Raw genomic sequence first — 20,678 nt, 5'->3', positions numbered from 1 at the left:
GTGTGTGTATATACACACCTTTATACCCACACATACACACATACATAATAGACTTGGCTCTTAAATATTAAGTGTTATGGGGGGGGGGGGAAACCTACACAGCACAAACTGTTATGTTCATGTGAGTCCAAAATCTAACCCATAGCAAAGTTGCAGAAAAAAATGCAGTAAAATGTTACAGTTGCCTGTAACATACATGTAAAAGCGTTCAGACTGAAATAATGTGTGTCCTAGCAGTTATCAGTGTAGGGAATGTCATTAAAATCTCGGACAGGCGCTCGGTCAATACTATCTAGCAAAATTACAGTGAGCACAGGATTGTTGAGTTAGTGAAAACTGTCAATGAGTAAAATCTGAATTGCGACGGTCACATCGCCAGTCACGGCCATCTTCTCATTTGCCCGAGTTGTCTCGGCCTTATCTGTATTGCGCCAAATGTTTTCATTGGCAGGGGGCATGGAAAAAGCCCTCTGCAATGACGTACCCCCCACCCCCACCCCCGTGGCATCACTGCTCTGTAATGCAGGCTCTCCTACTCCTGGCTCATGTCCCCCCTCCCACCAAAGAACCAGGTTTCCCAAAAGCTTCTTTCCACGGAGTGGGGCGCCTGCCCGAATTAGATCATTAGTAAACATAGATGCTGGCCAGAGACTTGCCGTGGTTTTTTTGTCTTTCATTTTCATCGGAGCTGGGCTGTAACACCCTACCCCTCTCGGCACTCCACCATTGGCCGCTAACTCCTCTCCAGTTAAGGGCAGCAATGATGGCTCAGGGAGGATGTGAGTTTGAGGCGTTTGCAGGCTGGGTAGCCTACGCTGTGGGGTCAAGGCGAGGCTTGAGGCCGCAGCCAGTCGGGGGGCAGCGTAATTTCATGGCCATCTGGGACACCCTGTGCTGATTTGTCCTGGGTGTTCCAGGTACTGAACTGATTCTTCACTTTGCAGAGCCCCCTACAGAGTCTGTAGCCCAAACAGAGGCGAGGGCACCGGCTCCATGCTAGCTGAACTGCTGTGTGGCAGGTGGCGATGCGGGCAGCGTCAGCATGACGGAGGCTGGGTGAGACGATGGGGGCAGGTTTGTAGCTAGAGCTCAGTGTCATACTGAAACAGAAGTATCAGAAGCTATATTATGGCTTTAATCCCCGGAAGCATTTGCAGGCTTTCTGCTGTTGGTGCATTTGAGTGATTTCGAGAGCCCCCAGCAGGAAAACTTTAAAAAAAAAAAAAAAACCAAGGCCAGTTCTTCACCAGTGAATACCAAATGGCGAACATTGCATGAAGCTGTAAACCTTGTTGTAGGGTTGCCTTTTTAGGCTACCAGTTAAAAATATAGTGATAGTGAATGCCAGGACAAAATGGGAAAAAAATACCGGAGTAAGAAGCCTGAAGGATGCTGGGAAACATGCACCCACATCTACTGGGGTTCAGACTGGGCCAGAGTGCGTTTGTCGTTTTATTCCTGGCACTGTTACTTAAACTCCACTCATGCTTGTGTGCGCACCCACATTACGCTTCCCGAACCATGAGATTCAAGGGAAGAGATCTGGGGGCTTTCATTGGGATCTGCCCTCTGATGCGCTGTCTGATAGGAATTTTCTGAAATCCCATCCATCCATGTGTTTGTAACGTAGCACGACTGGCATGTCTCCGCTTTGCGCTCTTCTGTAGCCGTCCATTGTGTTGGTTCTGTTCTGTTTTGTTACTTTGTAACTTTTTGTTGTTACTTACAGTACAGATGCCTGACATAAAGTGCAGGTGTTTCACTGTTCATGGCAGGTAGGAGGGATTTAATCAGAAAGGAATTAAGGGTTGATTAAAAATAGCCACTGGAGTCAAACGGGTGGCGGGTGGCATTAGTGTTGGGTTTATTCAGTCGTTTATCTATTCACTTTTCTTCATCGATGTACAGTATTAACAGATCACACTACTACCAAGTATGTCTCAGAGGAGGAGGTCACCGTCCATGGCATGGAGATGATGGTCACTGCTTGTGACTCACTCATATGACCTGTCACGTTGACCGGTTCTAATTCAAATTATTGCTATTGTCATTTAATTTACCATCCCTGTGCACAGCGAGGTATGAATAACACAAAGGTCTGTACTGTACTTTTGGCAAACCTCAGTGTAAATGAGTCCAGAGTTTATTCATTTAACCAGTGGCTCTGATCTTAACACACATTGTGTTGCCTGCTAAGCTGAGAGACCATGATTCATGGTTTTTTGTTGGGGGGGTTAATTCTAGAGATTCACCGATACCGATATTCAGATTGGTATCGGTGCCCATCCAGACCTATTTGACGGATCGGGTATCCAGCATGCATGACTGATCCACGTCCTATACTTACTTAGTTTTTGCCAATCAATCGCACGACAGGTCTTTCCCATTTTACATGTGTTTTTTTGCGGCATTCAAATCGAATGCTATTGCTGCCCCTCAGTCTTTTTTGCCACTCAGTGGGTGTGAGTACAGTGACTTCCGCCTGCTGTGACGTCATGCACATACCCTTCGCAGTACGAGGAGCGTAAGATAAAACATGACGATCTGGGAGTATTTTACGCTTTTAACAGAAACCAGTAGCACAGCGATTTGCAATCTATGTAAAATAAAGTTTTGAGGTGGGAATAGCGTTTAATGGACAATCCCATTTAACAAAGCACACGCAACTGCGAGATAAAACAAAGCAATGGATGATTTGGGAATCGCTAACTTAATTGGACTGTTTTGCGAACTCGCTGCAGCTTGTGATACAAGAGGGGCTGCCATAGCAACAAAGTGTAAGTGCGCTGACGCCAATGGGAGAAAAATAAATTAAAATTGTTAAAATTTTAAGCATTCGCCACTTGTGTATACTAGCTTTGAAGATATTCGTATTGAACTGCAAATGCCTCAAAAACGCTTAAAACAAATGAGGTGGAACAGTACGTTATGTATGTTTGTAGTAGCCTAATTAAATATTTTTTGTCATACATTATTTCCATCTGTATTTACTAGCTTAAAAAAATTATATATAAAGTATAACAAAGTAAAAAGAGCTCTTGTTTCGGAATCTTTATCGGTATCGGCAGTTGTGTATCGGAATCGGATCGGAACTGAAAAAATGTGGATCGCCCATCTCTAGTTAATTCCAGTCTACAAGCAAGAGAAAACCTAAAATTGAAATAGTTATTTTTCAGTTACACCTGAAAGAGCAGCTGCGGTGATCTACAGCACAAATTATGACAGAGTAATTAAGAATTGAAATGAATGAAGACAGACATCCCCTGAGTCATAGATCATGGAAATTCCCAGTCCTCTCTGGAGACAGTTAGCGTCTTTTCATGCCCCTCACCGAAATGAAAATATTATTATTATTATTAGGAATAGTGAAGTCAATGTGAACTCCTGCCAGCCATATGGACGTTCCATCTTCTCTCCGGAGCTTCAGGCCTTCACAGTAGCATGTTCACCCTTGTGCTGATTATATTCATCCACGTTGTTGCTGGTCATCCTATTTTATCTCCACTGCACCAGGTTTGCTTGTAATATTCCAGAACAAGAGAGCTCAATTAATCAGCTACATGAATGGTTCCTGTGTTACCTGGTGTTTCATGGGGACTGTAAGCTGGGGTTGGCTGCTCCCTGTGGGGCCTCAGACTGCACCAAGACGCTGACATGTAGCAGCATTAGGAGCAATGAAGACCGACGCCTAGGGGCTGGACGGCGCCCATGCGGCACCCAGACCAGCTTCTCCAGCAGTGGCAAAATAAATGCTCAAAGAAAGGGAGTAAAGAAATTGCATATCATTATGTAATGATAGAATAATCACTGATAATAATAACGATAACAGTAATATATCAGAAACAATATGCTCTTTGAAGTCATAACACATTATTATTTCTTTGATCACGTTAACTTTAATTGCATTAATTTTGATTTCACCCAATGGGAGAATAGTTTGAGAAAATACAGTATACAGAATATACAAACTATAATCTTGTTTTTGATTGTATTGCAACTTGATTTTATGTGCAGTTAATTGGCAAGATGTGTGATTAATTGCTATTTTAAAAAATGAATCATGTGACTGCCCTATTAAAAATTTTCTGGACAAAGTGAAATTGGCTGGCTAAGTCATGCCCCCTCAGAGGCCGGAGCCCCACATTGCAGCCAAGCCAGTTTACTGTGTCTCAGACTCTGTGTGGCATGTGCCCGGCTGTCAGCAGTTCCTGGTTGGCACCCTGGGCCGCTGCCTTTGACACCTATAGCAGTGCTTCTCAAACTGTGAGTCGCGTGATGTTCTACTGAATATTCTAAAAAAAAAATTTTAATCCTTTTTTTGTCTGCACTCCCCCTGCCCCCCACCCCAGAATTGTCCCCCTCCCGCCCTCTTGGTGAATTTAATCATGGGGGACAGCCTCCCCCACTTGGGTCAGCAGATTTTATTGTTGAATACTCATAAAATAGAAGAGTGGTGGGCAGTCTTATCCGCAAAGGGCCGGTGTGTATGCAGGTTTTTGGGATAACCTGTAGGTCAGCTGTTCAAACCCAGGTGTGAGGACTCCTCAGCCAATCAGTCCTCTAATTAGTAATATAATTAGAGTGTTGCAACGAAAACCAGCATACACACTGGCCCTTTCTGGATAACAATGGTCACCCCTGAAACAATGTCTTTGCCGTGAGATCAGAGGTTCAGAAAAAAAAAGGATCAGGAGACTGGATCACTGCTTTTTGGTGGTTTTCAGGCAAACAGTTTGAGACCCACTGGCCTATAGGACTGACCGGCCCTGTCAGTAATGTCTGCAAAGACCCATATTGGTAAATATGGTGTTTGTGACATTGCTAGAATACTGTGTTCCTGCTATAAGTGACATGGCAGGGTCCAGGGAGGGGCAGCAGGCGACTGACCCGTGCCCGTGTTTCAGTACACAGGTCCTGTCCCGGCAGAGCGAGAGAGCCCCATGGTGCGGAGTGAGACGTCTCCCAGCAGGGCCCGCAGGGGCCCCACGCAGCGGCCCAACGCCTGCTGCTTCTGCTGGTGCTGCTGCTGTAGCTGCTCATGGTATGTCTGTCGCTGAAGCCCCTCCTTCTGCGTCCCCGCATCCCGCCAGCGCTGCGCCACGCGCCGACCGTGACTCTGCATGTTTACATTTTCATTACTCTTTTATTTAGAGTATGTGTGAAATGCGTGCGCTAGACCCTTGGCCAGATCTCTGTGTATTGTTATCCTCGTCGATCGTTACTTCTTTAAGCTCTTTATGCACCCCTTCTTCATTGGCCATGTTACTGCATCCCTTCATATGGCCAGAATGAAGTGTCGTGCAAAACATCGTCTTTCACATGCACAGGGTGTCTCTTCTACCGTACGTCCCTGAGGATTTTAACCTGGAAGCAGATGCAGACAGTGAGAAAAATCATCTCACTAACTATAGTTAATTCATGTTTATGTTCCTCTTTGATGGGAAGGTGAAATACACTACACTTATAGAAAGTACAGGACCTAACATGGCAACTGGTCCCAGTGGCATGGCGTTATTCCTGCCCCCCGCCTGTGATCTGCCCTCTGTTTTCAGCAGAAGCTTTGCATGCTAGGCACTGTGCTGACACCCCAGTGGTCCTGCACACACAAATCCCATCAGGAATGGCTCCTCGTATGTCACACACTCACAAAACAACATGTGTGTCAAGCTCACACGCTCACAGTTACCTGCCCAGTTACAGACAGCACGTTTCACAAAGGAAGAAAACATTTTCTGTCTCAATTAAAGTAAAACATTAGAATATTGCAAACATACAGGGCATTTAATTCATGCAGATTGAGAGATTACATGCAGATTAAGCTTTTGTTTTATACCCCCCATCTAAAGATATCCAGATAGACTGATCGTTATGTTTTGCAGTGGTGTGAAAGGTTTGGTCTTACTAACTGGTGTAATCAGACTGTAATATTCAGGAAAAACTTCCGTTAGTGTAAGAACATTCTGTTTGACCGCCGTTAAGGTGTAACAGCCAGTCGCTTCTCCTGACTCTCATTTTCATCTTTCACATTTACTGTTTAACAGCACCGTTTGTGGCTGGTGGTGAAAGGAGCCAGCAGGTACACTCTGAGGTTAAGGGGGGGGGGGGGGTGTCTCACTTGAGAAACCTCAGGTGACTCGTTTGGCATTAAGGGGTATGCAGAAACCCTGCTGGAGCCGGGGTGGGGCTAAGCATCTTGCAGGGAGGAGGCACCAGAAAACAGGAACTGTTTCTCGTGTCTTTGCGTTTCCGGAAAGCAACTGGGGGAGAAAAGCATGGCCGTTTGACAGCACGGCTGTCTAAACCTCCCGTCACGCGACCCTGTTGAGAGTCCAGCGCCTACCGACCCATGCCAGGTGCAAGACCTGAGAGGCCCCAGTGCCCCATGCTCCCCCTGGTCCTAAAGCCTGCCCTTTGCTGACTGGCTTTTAGTTTCTTCAGATAATGTCCTGCTTCAGAATAACAGAAACTGTCACTCTGCCTTCCGTTAAAACTGATTCAGAAGCAAACAGGAAGGGAGGAAGCAAGAGGTGTCATGATGAGTAAATGTGAAGGAGATCAAAGAAAGAGAAGAAAAATATCTTGGTTATGTGCCCTTTGGTGTGTTGGTATTACATGTCTGAGTGTGTCACATTGATAATTGTACCGTTTTCTAAAAGGCGGGTTTTTTTGTGGCCCAATTCCAGGGAAAGTCCATGTGTCCTGCTCCATGTCTGCATGCGTCTGTTTGCAGTCATGTGCACATGCGAGCATCTTTATGTGTGTGTGTGTGTGTGTGTGTGTGTTCAGCAGAGTCTGACCAGACTTGAGGTGTAGGCTGTGCAGTTATTTCTCAATGCCATTTCACCACCTTTCAGTCTTACTGTTAGGAATGAAGACGGCGGTCAGGCCAGAAGGAAGTCCCTGGAGACCAAGTTGGAGCCCATACCAAACTATGAACCTTGGTGAGCGCCCACACGCACACACACATACCAGACGCTAACGTAGGTTCCCCCTGCTCTCTCATAACGGGTCAGGAAGGTCTCCTTCAGCCCCCCTATTCTTTTACTTGTAGTCAACCAGAATCACAAGGATGCAGTTGCATGGTGATTGCATGCTTTTGTCACGTGGGTGTAACATGTTCCTGATAAAGATTCAGAGAAGTTGGGTGCGTGTGGTGAGTGAAGTACCTGTCAGAGTATGTTTGTGTGGATGGGTATAGGCCAATGTTTCGTGGGGGCTTTAATGGTGTCATAGGGGTGGTAATGTTTGGGATCTTTATGGTTTGTCGGTTGTTTGTCCTGAGAATTGAGGCTGAATTTTCCGATGTTTAAGGCGCTAGGTGTTGTTGACCGATCATAGTGCGTCTTTGATCTGTGGCGTTCCTGCATCTACAGCGCCAAACCAACAGTGGATGAGATGCAGCTATGGGCACACTCCTTCGACAAGATGATGAAGAACCCGGCTGGTCGAAACGTCTTCAGGGAATTCTTAAGGACTGAGTACAGTGAGGAGAACATGCTGTTCTGGATGGCCTGCGAGGACCTCAAGAAGGAGATAAACAAATCCGCCATTGAGGACAAGGCACGGATGATCTATGAGAATTACATCTCAATACTCTCGCCCAAAGAGGTAAAAATGTCTTTCATCTGCATGTTTTTGTTTGACATACAGTACAGGTCCAGGAAAATCCATAAAACTTAAATTCGCTCTGGAAATAGGATCTAGAATTTTATAACATTACTTGTCATAGACCAACAAAAGCAGATAACATAGTAGAAGTTAAAGCCTCATATTTTTAAATTAACCCGTATATAGTTGTTGAAAAGAAATTTAAGCTATTTTAGCTCTACCATACAAAGCAGGATCCAGGCTGGATTTATTTTGTTCCAGTTGTTCTTCTATCGCGGTTGAGGGCCTCAGGGGATCAAGGTGCTGAAATGCAAAAATGAAACTCAAAACAAGCAGAATCTTGGTCATGGTTGGAAGAAAGTACACCATGACTGTGGCAGTTGTATTTTTATGCGTGCATACACACAAACACACACACACACACTTCAAAACAGTTTCTATTGGGTTGAAGGCAGAGGTACACATTACCTGCTTTGCACTTCCAAGGAGTTTTTGTATATATAATAATATTGTAGCGCGGGTGACATGGTTCTGCATAGCGGATCCTATTACCGTATCCCAGCATTCACATAGCCCTGTTTGTTTTTGGTGTTCTAAATACTTGGGCTGTGTCTTCAGTTTATGTAAGTGTGTTTACAGTACCTGTATGTGCCCCGATCTGTGCCAGTCACTCGCATGTTTCTATGTTCTCTGTAAGTAGTTATCATGTGTGAACCTCACAGTTCAGCATCAGACCTCGTGTGTCTCCATTACATGCAGTGGGAGTGTGGTTATTTGTGGACAGTGCCTTTATGGCTACAATAAGAAGGCCATTTTGTTCAGAAACCATCTTTTTTATTTTTGTTTTTGCCGCTGCCATGCTTCAGTTTGCTAAACGCCACAATGGAATACTCCGCAAAATATATTTACATTTTACTGCTGAACTGGGACACATTTCCCAAAAGCCTCCTTTAGCAACTTAGATTCAGCTGCATTGTTCTAACTCTGTAAGTCACTAACATAATCAGCAACTATGCTTTTGGGAAACGTACCACCGTTGCATCATTTATGTGAATTATACAAATGTTTTTACTGCAAAGGTTAATATTTTAAGTAAAATCTTCTTTCCAGCAAATACAAACAATACTATTTTAAGCTATTTACGACATGAGAAACATAAGGTAAACAAAACGATTGCTTTGTAGTCTTATACTTGCAAAAAAATCTCATAAAGATAATGAAAAACATTAAAATAACCACCTAGTTACCAACAGTTTGCATCTATTTATAAAGACACGTTTTTACAGTAGCAATCAAAATTAGAAAACAAGGGAAATTTTATAATTTTACTGCTTACCCAAATTCACAGTTATCCATGAATTGAAGCAATATATTTTCACCACATTTCCTCTCTCAAATCACAAAATAAAGGGTTTCAGGTCCCCAGTCAGTGTAAACAAAACCCAGACATGTGCTTTTTTTATGGGCATTTTCACGTGTTTTCTTCACCCAATAACATCCCTGTGATTATCATATCGTTATCATATGAATATCGCTATTTGCAAATGGGTGGGCGATCAGCGCTGCTTCAGGACTCAGACACTGGACTTTATTCTCCTTACAAAGCTCTAAAAATATATTTAGTTTCTACCTATGTATATTTGAAAAGTACGTTTCTGGGGGCATTTTTTAAATGTTTCTATGACAAAATACGGGTGGGATATCCGTCTCCAGAGAGTTAAAGACAGACTTAGGGAACGGAACTCGTTCATAACCCGGAGACTGCCTGTACAGGGAATTAATGAGCATTGGACATTTTAAAATAATTTCATTAGCTCAATTAGTCAAAACTGTACATGTTTATTCATCCACCACACCAAACCTCTGGCTTAAACATTTTATGATCTCAGTCAGTTTCGACAAATTCAGTTTTATATTTCAAATGCCGGCACATAGGACCTTTTATTGGGCCAGTAATAGGCAGCCACCAACCACCAGTTCCAACCCAAAAGCGCATTGCAGTTACTCTGTACAAACTGGCAACCTGCGCCGAGTATAGAGCGTGAGACAAGCATTTGGTGTCAGCAAAACAACAGTCCACTGCTCTATTTGCACAGTGTGCAAGTTCGTGTTTGCTGTAGGAAAGACACATGATAAAAGTCCTGACACTTGTTAAAACTTTTGCGTAAATGCCATTCTTTCTTGTAAAAAATGTTTCCACCGTAGTTTTTTGCTAAATGTTGCCAAACTTGACTTTATCTGCTAAAAATAAATGGAAAAAGTTTCCATTGACCACTTTTTAGTGTTAAAGTGCTTTTGCACATAAAATCACTTGTTTGGAAACCTACCTAATGATGTTTAGGTCAGGGAACCTTCAATTTGTTGCTCTTAAGACAAGTCCTTTGTCGATTTTGAGGTGTGCTTAGAACCGTTATCTTGTAGAAGCCATCCTCTTTTTTTCAGATGGTCTGACATTTGCTTCCAGAATTTGCAGGTATTTAATTTAATGCATTCTTCCTTCTGCCAGGGCAATGTTCCTCATGCACTGGCTGCAACACAACCCCATGCCTAACACTTGTAAAGGTGCTCTTCAGATGAAATTCTGCACCCTATTTTCTCCTAACATTCCTTTGCTTTACCTAAAAGTTCTTCATTGGTCAACTGGTCTCCAAAATGCATCAGGCGTGTTTAGATGTTCATTTGCAGACTTCTGATGCTAAGTCTTCCTGAAGGTCTTTTGCAGTCAAACAGGGGTTTTGATGTGCCTTTCTAGCAATCCTATGAGCAGTTCTCTCGGAAATGGTTTCTTTCTCTTCCAAACCTCAACTTGTAAATGTTGACCATTTCTGAAACTGCCATTTCTTAATTACATTACGATCTGAGCTACCTGGAAATGCTTTGGTATCATCTTGTAGCCTTCTTCTGCTTGTGACATCAATAATTTTATTTTTATTATTATTATTGGTTATTATTCCATTGTTTTATTATTGCTAGTCAGGTGCTCAGAGGAGCCTGTGGCAGCTTATTGCTGGGACAAGGATTGAGGAGTCAGAGTATTTATTAAGCTTTGAAATGTGCATCACCTGGCCTTTCCTAATGATGATTGTGAACAAGCCGTAGCCCTACCAAGATAATTAAGGTCTGAGACCTTGGTGAAAGTTATCTCTTTGGCTCAAATCTCTTGAAGTGCCCAAACTTTCGCATGGAGCTCCTTTAGTTTTTTTCCACTTTAAAATTGTACAAAACAAAAATAATATACTAATTATTCCTTAAAGTGTTGAAAATAATGTTTCATGTTTAATTTTATGCTCGCTTAAGTATTCACAAAAATAGAAATTTTGATCAGGGGTGACCAAACTTTAGCATGCCACTGTAGGTGAACAAAAAATCAGTCAGTTAGGCCCTGTTTATTGCAGTCCACATTGATATGGGTCTTAATGGTTTCAGGCCTGAAACAGAGCTAACACCTTCATGGCTTTTCATGGTTCAACGTGCAATCAAAGACCAGAACCTTATGGTACCTTCTGGAATGGCACAATAGTAAAAAATTTCCAGCAATAACAAATGCAAATGAATTATGTTTCTTTTCATTTCTCCAGGCATTTCAGTAAGTAATTCCAGCAATATCCCGGGTTTGATTCTAGCCGCTATGCTCTGCATTTATGGTGGTTTGCGGTTTTCTCGGTTAAGTCCTTATGCTCAGGATGAATGTAGTTCTCAAATTGCTCCCAGCATCTATAATTCTTGCCTTTTATTCAGCTTGGAGTAATGGAGCATCTGCTGCTGTTCCTGAATAGCAAAGTATCTGCTTCTGGAAAAGGCTCTGGACTATTTCATCCTGGGAGGAAAAAGTGACTGCAGTTGTGTTTATGACATCACAGTAAACCCACGAAGGTCCACATTGTGCCTTCACTGTCCCTGCACACATCACTGCCTCTTCGACTCCCACGTACCTGGAAAATTTTAAGTTGCCCATAGTACTTACATACACTGCATTATTTTACACCGAACATCTTAAAAAGGAGTAATGCATGTCCCTTTGGATAAATGCACTGTGCTCCGAGCTGACATTACAAACTCCGGAGCTGCACTTCCCTAAAATGCCCACTTCACAATATCTGTTCCTGTAAAACAAAAGTCTGCACATTCTGCACATTATGTATTTGTTGCCCTGTGTGACCAACCATTTCCTGGCTTCTCCCACGTTCATTACCAGCAGCTGTACTGGCAGAATCACGACCGCTTCTAACACTGCACACAGTGCAGCCACGTCGCGTTCTTTTTAAATCTGGCATGCCATTGTGTGTACAGTATCTGCTGAAGAGGAAGGCATACTTTCCCTGGGTTAGTCCGCTGGGGATTCACGCTGTCAGGCTCTGTCGAGGGCAGGGGATTCCTTGATAGCGGACCAGAAACAATAGGCTGGCTTCTGATAAATGAGGACAAATCACAGCCCTGCCAAAGTCAGACCTACAATTAGTCAGCCTTCTGAAGATCAGCCTCCCCCCAAACCCCCAACTGAGCTTTTGTTACTGTGAAAAATGGAGTTGAAGATTAAAAATAAAAGTTCTATTTAAAGTTCTGGACTTGAAAGCTCTGTACTCACTGGTGTTTCTTGGAGCCTGTCAATGTAAGTCGGTGATCTCTCTTGACAACAGCAAGTTACTTATTTTTATGTTTTTTTTTCCTTTTCATTGGGGTCTGAGATAAGTCCTTTATTTAGACTGCGCCCAAGGGGCTGTCTGTCAGGTTTCCTTACTCCTCCAGCTCTCAGCTGGAAAGTTCACAGCTTGGAGGCTCTCTGAGTCTCTGTTTATCCCCCTTTCAAGTAAAAGCCCTTAAAGCGGCTCTGTAGCAAAGGCTGGCTACAGGAAACTATAAATTTCAGCACGTTCCACAACCAAAATGGCTATAAATAGTCGGAGCACTGCTTTAACTTGCCAGGAGATAGAGGGTTCATCAAGTTCAGTATTTCTAAACAGCATCCATCATTTTCATAAGCGGTGCTGTTTGGCTGTTGGTTCTGCCTCCTTTATCTAATGAAGAGTGACTTTGTAACAACACAGCTTTTTTTTCCACCCGTCTCTTGGGGAGGGAGGGGGATGTGAACAATGTGCTGAGTATGGATTCTGAAATCTGAGATTAACTAAATGGAGATGACTAGGATGTTGTATATTGGGTATTATAGGAAAGCTCATGACTCAGATTCCACTTATATTTGTTTTATTTTGCAGTATGTACCATGATAGGATGCAACCTGTGCAATAAGTCCATTCATGAAATTTCCTTGCTACTAAATATTCCACGGTCAACTGTTAGTGGTATTATAACAAAGTGGAAGCAATTGGGAACAATAGCAACTCGGCCACGAAGTAAAATCACAGAGCGGGGACAACGCATGCTGAGGCGCACAGTGTGCAGAAGTCGCCAAGTGTCTGCAGTGTCAATAGCTACAGACCTCCAAACTTCATGGGGCCTTAAGATTAGCTCAAGAACAGTGAGTAGAGAACTTCATGGAATGGGTTTCCATGGTCGAGCAGCTGCATCCAAGCCTTACGTCACCAAGTGCAATGCAAAGTGTCGCATGCAGTGGTGTAAAGCACACTGCCACTGGACTTTACAGCAGTGTTCTCTGCAGTGACGAATCAGGCTTCTCTGTCTGGCAGCCAGATGGACGAGTCTGGGATTAGTGGTTGCCAGGAGAATGGTACTTGCCTGACTGCATTGTGCCAAATTTAAAGTTTGGTGGAGGGGGGATTATGATGTGGGGGTGTTTTTCAGGGGTTAGGCTTGGTCCCTTAATACTGCAGCATTTGAAGAATCTTTGGACAATTTCATGCTCCCAACTTTGTGGGAACAGTTTGGAGATGGCCCCTTCCTGTTCTAATATGACTGCACCAGTGCACAAAGCAAGGTCCATAAGAACATGGATGAACAAGTCTGGTGTGGAGGAACTTGATTAACCTGCACAGAACCCTGACCTCAACCTGATCGAACAACTTTGGGATGAATTATAGAGGAGACTGCGAGCCAGGCCTTATCGTCTAACATCAATGCCTGACCTCACAAATGCTCTCCTGGAAGAATGGTCAACAATTCCCATAAACACACTCCTCAACCTTGTGTACAGCCTTCCCAGAAGAGTTGAAGCTGTTATAGCTGCAAAGGGTGGGCCAACTCCATATTAAAGCCTATGTATTAAGAATGGGATATACGTATATACAGAGGTGTACAAAAGAAAAACATAATCTCTGAAATAACTTAAAACTGCCAAAAGTTTAATGGCATCACTTATTGTTTATTCTATATTTAACCCAAATTAGACAGCTTTTGATTATTGATTCAGTTGAATTTTTTTTTATGATTAAACAAATGAAAATGACACAGACAAAAAAAGATGGTACCCGTAATTTAGTATTTTGTGGCACCACCTTCCGCAGCAATCACTGCCAACAAGCGATCTCTACTTCACAATGAGACGCCTGCATTTGCCAACAGGTAGTTTGGCCCACTCTTCCTGAGCAAACTGCTCAAGGTATCTCACGGTTTGAAGGGTGGCGTCTCCACACTGCAATTTTCAGATCTTTCCATAGATGTTCAATAGGATTAAGATCTGGGCTCATTGAGGGCTATTTGAGAATAGTACAATGTTTTTTTCTCAGCCAATCTTAAGTGTTTTTAGCTGGATGTTTTGGGTCATTATCCTGTTGGAGGACCCTTGACCTGCGACTGAGCTTTCTGTCACTAGGCAGTATGTTTCCCACCAGGATGCCTTTGGTTGTCTTGAGGCTTCATTGTGTCCTGCACAGATTCAAGGTTCCTCGTGCCAGATGCAGCAAAGCAGCCCCAAAACAAAACTGAGCCCCCTCCATGTTTCACAGTAGGTTTGTGTTCTTTTCTTTTAAAGCTTCATTCTTCCTTTTTTAAACATAGAGCTAATGTGACTGGCCAAAAAGCTCCAGTTTTGTCTCATCAGTCCAAAGGACATTCTCCCAGAAACTTTGGGGCTTGTCAAAATGCATTTTGGTGCATTCTACTTTGGATTTTTTATGCTGTCAATAGTGAAGTCCTCCCTCCTGGGTCTTCTTCCACGGAGCCCATCATTGTTCAAAATGTGACGGATGGTGTGATCAGAAAGTGACCTACCTTGACCTTGGAGCTCAGCTTGAATGGTTTTGGATGGTTTCCTTGGCTCTTTCTCTACCATCATCATTCTGTTCATCCCAGGGTTGCATTTTCTTATGCATCCACGTCCTGGGAGGTTGGCTAAAGTCCCATGAACCTTATACTTTTTAATAATATTGGCAGCTGTGGTCACAGGAATATGAAGCTGCTTGGAGATGGTCTAATAACCTTTACCTGTAACATGGTAATCTATAGGGGTATAACGATATACGCCCACGAGACGAGACACGATATTGGGTTCACGAGAACAAGACGAGACAATTTTTTAACAATATTTTGAGGAAAACTTCAAAGAGGAAATATATTACTGGAAAACAGCCTTTTATTTGATTAATTTGAAAGAAAATGCTTCGGTTCTAATGTGTTGAGTCGCCGAAACCCCGGATTTTCTACTGCAGAAAATGGTCTCATGTCGGCTGCAATGAAAACGCCGATATCCTTTGTTATTGAAGTGGCTCTAGCACTTGACTGTGAAAGCTGGGGTACAAACACATTTGTAAGCATTGTCTGGCCCTTTAATGTTTTCTTCACCGGTGCAGTGGGTTTAAGTAAAGAGCTATGATGGTGCTGAAAATGGCTTTGCATAGCAGTAACGTTAGCCGCTGTGAACGGCATTATATTCCTACAATGCTTGCACCCTTTCACCGTTCATATTTCCCGCCGGTTAAACCAAAATGCTGCCACACAAAAGATTTAAAAGTGGCTGGGGCATCTTACATGCTTACAGCAGGTAATTTGCAGCGCCTTCGCGAGACCGCTTTTCACTTCGACGAGAAATTTTGTCATGTTGTAATATCGCGAGATCTTGTCACACGAGATCTTGTTACACCCTAGATATCTATAATCTTCTTTCTGAGCTCCTCAGACAGCTCTCTCCTTTGCTTTCTCTGGTCCATGTTCAGTGTGGTGCATACAACGATACCAAACAACACACTAGCATGTTCTTTCCCTTTGAATAGGCTGAATGGCTGATGAAAAGTTTGAAGGCACCTGTGATACTAATTAAAGTTAAACGCTTAGTCTGATACATGACTAATGCAAGGATAAATAGTCTCTTTATGGGTACCAACACATCTGTCCATACTATTTTAGCATATCTTTGTAAAATAAAAAACAAATAATTTCTTTTCACAATTTTATTGGTTCTATCACATACTAAAGGCATGCAGGTATACATTAGACAATTGCTTTTAATTGAACCACTTTTCTGGGGAAATTAAGCATTGTTTCAGTGAGCTGTAAGGGTACCAACAAATTTGTCCATATCTTGTGGTGTAAAACCACAAGTCATAGCCTCCCATTCATTCCTAGCCCACACTGCTCTGTTTTCTTTCATATCACTAAGATTCCTGTCAGTTTGGGTGGTCTGGGTGGAATTCTGGAATGAGGAAGGGGTGTCTCAATACATACCATTCTCCTTAGAGCCCCACTTCATATTTTCACCCAGTACAGGTAGAAGCCAGCAAACATTTCAGAAATTTGATAGATTTTTAATACATTTAAATACATGATTCTGTAGTTTTTTATTATTTTTATTACGATTGATCAGTTATACCACGTACTGTACTTTCTCATGGCAGCGATCATACAGTGCACAGCAAGCACTAAGTAGGGTAGCACTGCCGGGCATTCGGCCAACCCATAATTAATTTTTGCTTTTATTTGTTTGTTTGTTAAACTATAATTTTTTTTATTTTGGTTGTCTTTTCTTCATTTTGGTTCTTTTTTTCATAAAAGTGAAAAACCTCTTCGGATTTCATTCAGTTAGCAAAAATGTGCTAATGTAGGTCTTTCGTGAAAAGCAAAGTGGCGTAACGTGAACATTCGTAAAGCAGAAAATGCCTGTCTATCTTCAATATACATGATCCCATATTACTTACTAAATATAAACTAGCAAAACAGTCCCATGATTTCCTGTGATGTCAATTCATATCTCATACTGTAAAGTGTGTGCTATAATATTTATATATACTTCATTAATCTAAATTAACACATCATAAAAACATTTTTGGTGTATAATCTTTGTGTTTACATTCAAGTGTGAATGTCGGGAACATAAAGTATGCTTATTCTAATTGATTAATAAGTAAATAATCCATAAATCAGGCCAGACCTCTTCTTCCAGGATGGGGAAAGCAATATGAAATATAATTTGAAATCTTAAACTGCAATCTTTCTTATTCCCTCTCATGGCAGGTGAGTCTGGACTCCAGGGTGAGAGAGGTCATCAACAAGAAGATGCAGGAGCCCACTCCCTTCACGTTTGAGGATGCTCAGCTTCAGATCTACACTCTCATGCACAGAGACTCCTACCCCAGGTTCCTCAACTGCGCTATATACAAATCCCTGCTGCAGGAGGCATCTCGCCCACCTTCTGAGTCATAGGTCCACTACTCTCACCTCCCCTTCTCTCACTGTCTCTCTGTTTCAATTCCCTTTTGCACAACCACTAAAAGAAAATCCTCCAGTAGGGGATTCTTCTTATTATTAGTAGTATTACTATTGTTATTATTGAATTTTTGCTATTCCCCCACACTTTAGAAAATGCCCTGTTATTGGTGGGATTTACCAAATCTACAGACTTTAACTGGAAGACACAGGGTCATTAACAGAAGACATTTTCGTTTTCTCATTCCACTGCAGTTACAGCTACTACATCTACAGTACTACTGATTTATACATTTTTGTACGTTTTATTTTATTATTATTTTATTAGTAGTATTTTTTGAATATATATTGATATGTATGTGTTGGTCCCCCGATGCTCGGCAATAAGGCACAGGAGTATATGCTGGAGTGGTTCAGAGCATGACCACTGGACTGGGATTCTGTTGTGATCTGTTTAATCTGACCTTTCCACTGTCTTTCTACTGGGATTGATTGGGAAGATTTAGCTGCAGTGGGGGGGGGCTGAGAGGTCTGTGGTCAAAAACTTCAAGGTGGCCAAGAATGGTTTGTAGGTTTGCAAACCCAATGATTGTACTCAAGCGCCTAAGGAAAAGTCTAAATAATGAAAGAAAAAACTAATATCACTGTTTCCTCTAGAATGTCAAGTATGTTTCTGAGAAGTGTTATTGATGTTATTTATTTTCTTTAATGCACAAATTCATTTCCTGTATTTTTTTTAATTGGTACTAATGACAGTGGTACTGAGCTGTGTGTCAGACACACAGAAACGATACCGGGAGTGTTTTTTGTTAAATATAAACACAGTTCCTTAGAGTTCACCGGTAGAGATTGTGTGACCCCAGCTGCTTGTCACTGTCATACATGATTTTACATACTTATTTACCCACCACACTGGGTGCCTCAATTTTAGGAGAACCCCCCCTCCCCGTGACTCCCTGTGTGTTTAAGGTTTGACCCCTTTAACACAAACAAAAGGATACACTCTTCGCACTCTCAGTAGGGATCACAGCCATTCCTATGGGTACTGGCCAAAAGGCTCATTTAAAAAAATACAACCAATATGTGTCGTTCCAATACTACTGCAGTATAATATATTGCTAGTAATAATAGTATTTCTCCATATTGCACTTTCTGTTAAAATTTGGGTCTGCTGGTTTATTATTCCACAGTGGTACGCATAAAATACAAGAAAGGCTTTATTTTATTTGTAGGCCTATGTTTGAATGTATGGCTTGCAACAACGGGTGTGCTCTCCTCTCTCTGCCTTGTCCCAAGAGAGACTAGACACACTTTGACTTGTAAGAAATCCATCCGACTGGTTTATTCAAATGCCGTCTGCTAAAGTCCTGTTCAGGCTAGTCTGGCGGAGTGCACTCGTATCTTGAGGCCCTCCTCTTATTATCCATTGGTCAATTATTATCCATTGGTCAAGTCAGCCGTGTCCATCACAATGTCAGTATTGTGCCTGGGTATGGCCTCCCCAGCAGGAAAAAGCTTATCAATAGCAAATTCAATAATCGATCGTTGATTACCTCCAGACAGAAATTGTCAGGGCATGCTTATCGGTCTAGTGTGGAGCCGAAACTGCGAAACAAGCATTGCCGGAACACCAGATAGTTTCAGCACAGTTTAGGATTTGCTGTTTTAATCTTATTTGTGTGTATTTACAGTACACTGAGCATAAGGTGATTCTGCATTGACCATCATTCTGTTACTGTTGAAGGGTGACAATTCATTTTCTCTCTGAGCCACCATCCTAACTTTTTATCCAGGTGTTACATGTTTCCTTGTAAATAGTAGCCATTTTTATTCTTTTAGAGGTTGGTTAGAAAAAAATCAAAATTAATTTTTGTGCATTAGCAAACTACAGTTCCGTGTAGTTGCTGCTTACTGACAAAAAAAAAATATATAAATTTGGCACAAACAAAACAAAGAAAAAAGCAAAAACCCTTTATTGACAAAATCTGCCACTTTTCCCACTTCTGTTTTGTCGAAATGGACGTGATGATGAAATTGGTAGTTCCCAGTGATACAGAAGCTATCTGTCATAGTCTGGTCCTGACACTGTGAGCCCCTGGGTCTCAGCCCTTATGAAAAGTTAGATATGTTTATTAGATATGTTAGATATGTAAAAAACATGGTTCTTACATTACAAATATATCTATTATTGCCATTTTTATACATGGGATCATATATGTAAGAACATATATGTTGTAAAATGTATAAAAATGTACGATTTAACAATGTATGCTGCATTTTTTGCATTTTTGAAAGTGGCAATAATGTGTATATTTAAAATATATTGTATTACAATGATTTTGACATCCTGGAAAAAATAACATTCTTATATAAATGTTTATGAAGATAAATAAATCTGTATTATATTCCTTATTGAATTTCTTTACATATATTGGTTTTCTATAAGGGAACAGCCATGCTAGCCATCAGAGTAGAGTCCCTTATATTCTTCAGTGTATGAGGCATCCAGCTTCCGTGTTCAGGGACGCTGAGCCACATATGACGTGGGAAAGCTGTTTTAGATACACAGCTAGTTGATGCATTGTGTTCACATCACCTCTCGAAATTACACTCCCCCCTCCTCTAGACACTGGCCTGTGTGTGCACAGACGCTCAGACAGCATGTGGGATCCAAGTGAGGCACTTTGTATCCAGGACAGAGCGTGGGCAACAAAAAAAAGTGTCATGGCTCCATTCAAATGGGCATTAAAATGAGCTTAAGAAAGCATGATACTCTGACCTTTCGCAATGATTTGTACTTCCCATTCTTACTGTTCAATTGACAATTGACTTAACACATAAATTGCACTTATTGTCACTGAACCAACTGTATATCGAACATAAAAATGACTAAATGAATTAAGTCAGCTCCAACAAAGTAACTCTTTCATTAACTTCACATTTTGATTTATTGCTGCTACTGTAGGTATTTCATTTCCCGATCAACACACTAGAAATGCAATAAGGGTTCCTAGGACGTTGCATTTTGGGTTGGTTTAATTAAAAGCTGATCTTTTATCCTCTCCTTAGCCATTCACTAGCAAATGAAGATGTGAAGGATTGTGTCTGAAATCAAATGGGCTGCCATTGGGAGCAGCGGGAGATACAGTAGTATACTGTAGCGACTCGTTTTCACTGCCTGGCTTCAGATGGTGCATAGCTATGGTGTTCATACTCAGTGCCATGGATAGTCGCAGATCAGACTGCAGCAGAGGGAAGTCTGCTTACTGTTTACAGTTCAGGATTTTAAATTGCAATCTTCCTTTCTACCTGCAGTAAAACATGTATAGTTAGTATATTGCATAAAGCTATAGGCATATAGAATTTATTTACAGATATATATTCTTACACCCATAGTTATCCTGGGCATGGTCCCAGGTACATATTTTTTCATATATTTTATATAAGCAGATCTATAGTTCATATGATGTTACATTTAACACAATCATAATAAGATGTTTATTTAAATGCATTTTACA

At 41.7% G+C, this 20,678-nt stretch overlaps 1 protein-coding gene across 9 annotated transcripts in view; it reads left to right on the top strand.

The window, feature by feature from the left end:
- Positions 1-19,577, top strand: part of LOC111851093 (regulator of G-protein signaling 20-like) — a 38,468-nt gene extending 18,891 nt beyond the window's left edge. For 7 of the 9 annotated variants that reach the window (XM_023825634.2, XM_023825635.2, XM_023825636.2 and 4 more), the window contains 4 exons: positions 4,905-5,041; positions 6,855-6,941; positions 7,374-7,608; positions 16,969-19,577. In XM_023825634.2, the coding sequence (XP_023681402.1) occupies positions 4,905-5,041; positions 6,855-6,941; positions 7,374-7,608; positions 16,969-17,157 (648 nt within the window). In that variant the 3' untranslated portion in view covers positions 17,158-19,577. Of the gene's footprint in view, positions 1-537; positions 4,264-4,904; positions 5,042-6,854; positions 6,942-7,373; positions 7,609-16,968 lie in introns of those variants that run through there. The other 2 variants (XM_023825632.2, XM_023825633.2) reach the window with 2 other exon arrangements.
- The last annotated feature ends 1,101 nt before the right edge of the window (positions 19,578-20,678 follow it).

Source organism: Paramormyrops kingsleyae, chromosome 6 (assembly GCF_048594095.1).
Source record: "Paramormyrops kingsleyae isolate MSU_618 chromosome 6, PKINGS_0.4, whole genome shotgun sequence".
In the NCBI taxonomy this organism is placed as follows: domain Eukaryota; kingdom Metazoa; phylum Chordata; class Actinopteri; order Osteoglossiformes; family Mormyridae; genus Paramormyrops; species Paramormyrops kingsleyae.
Note: the sequence above shows the minus strand (reverse complement) of the source record. Positions and strands in the feature narration are given on the sequence as shown.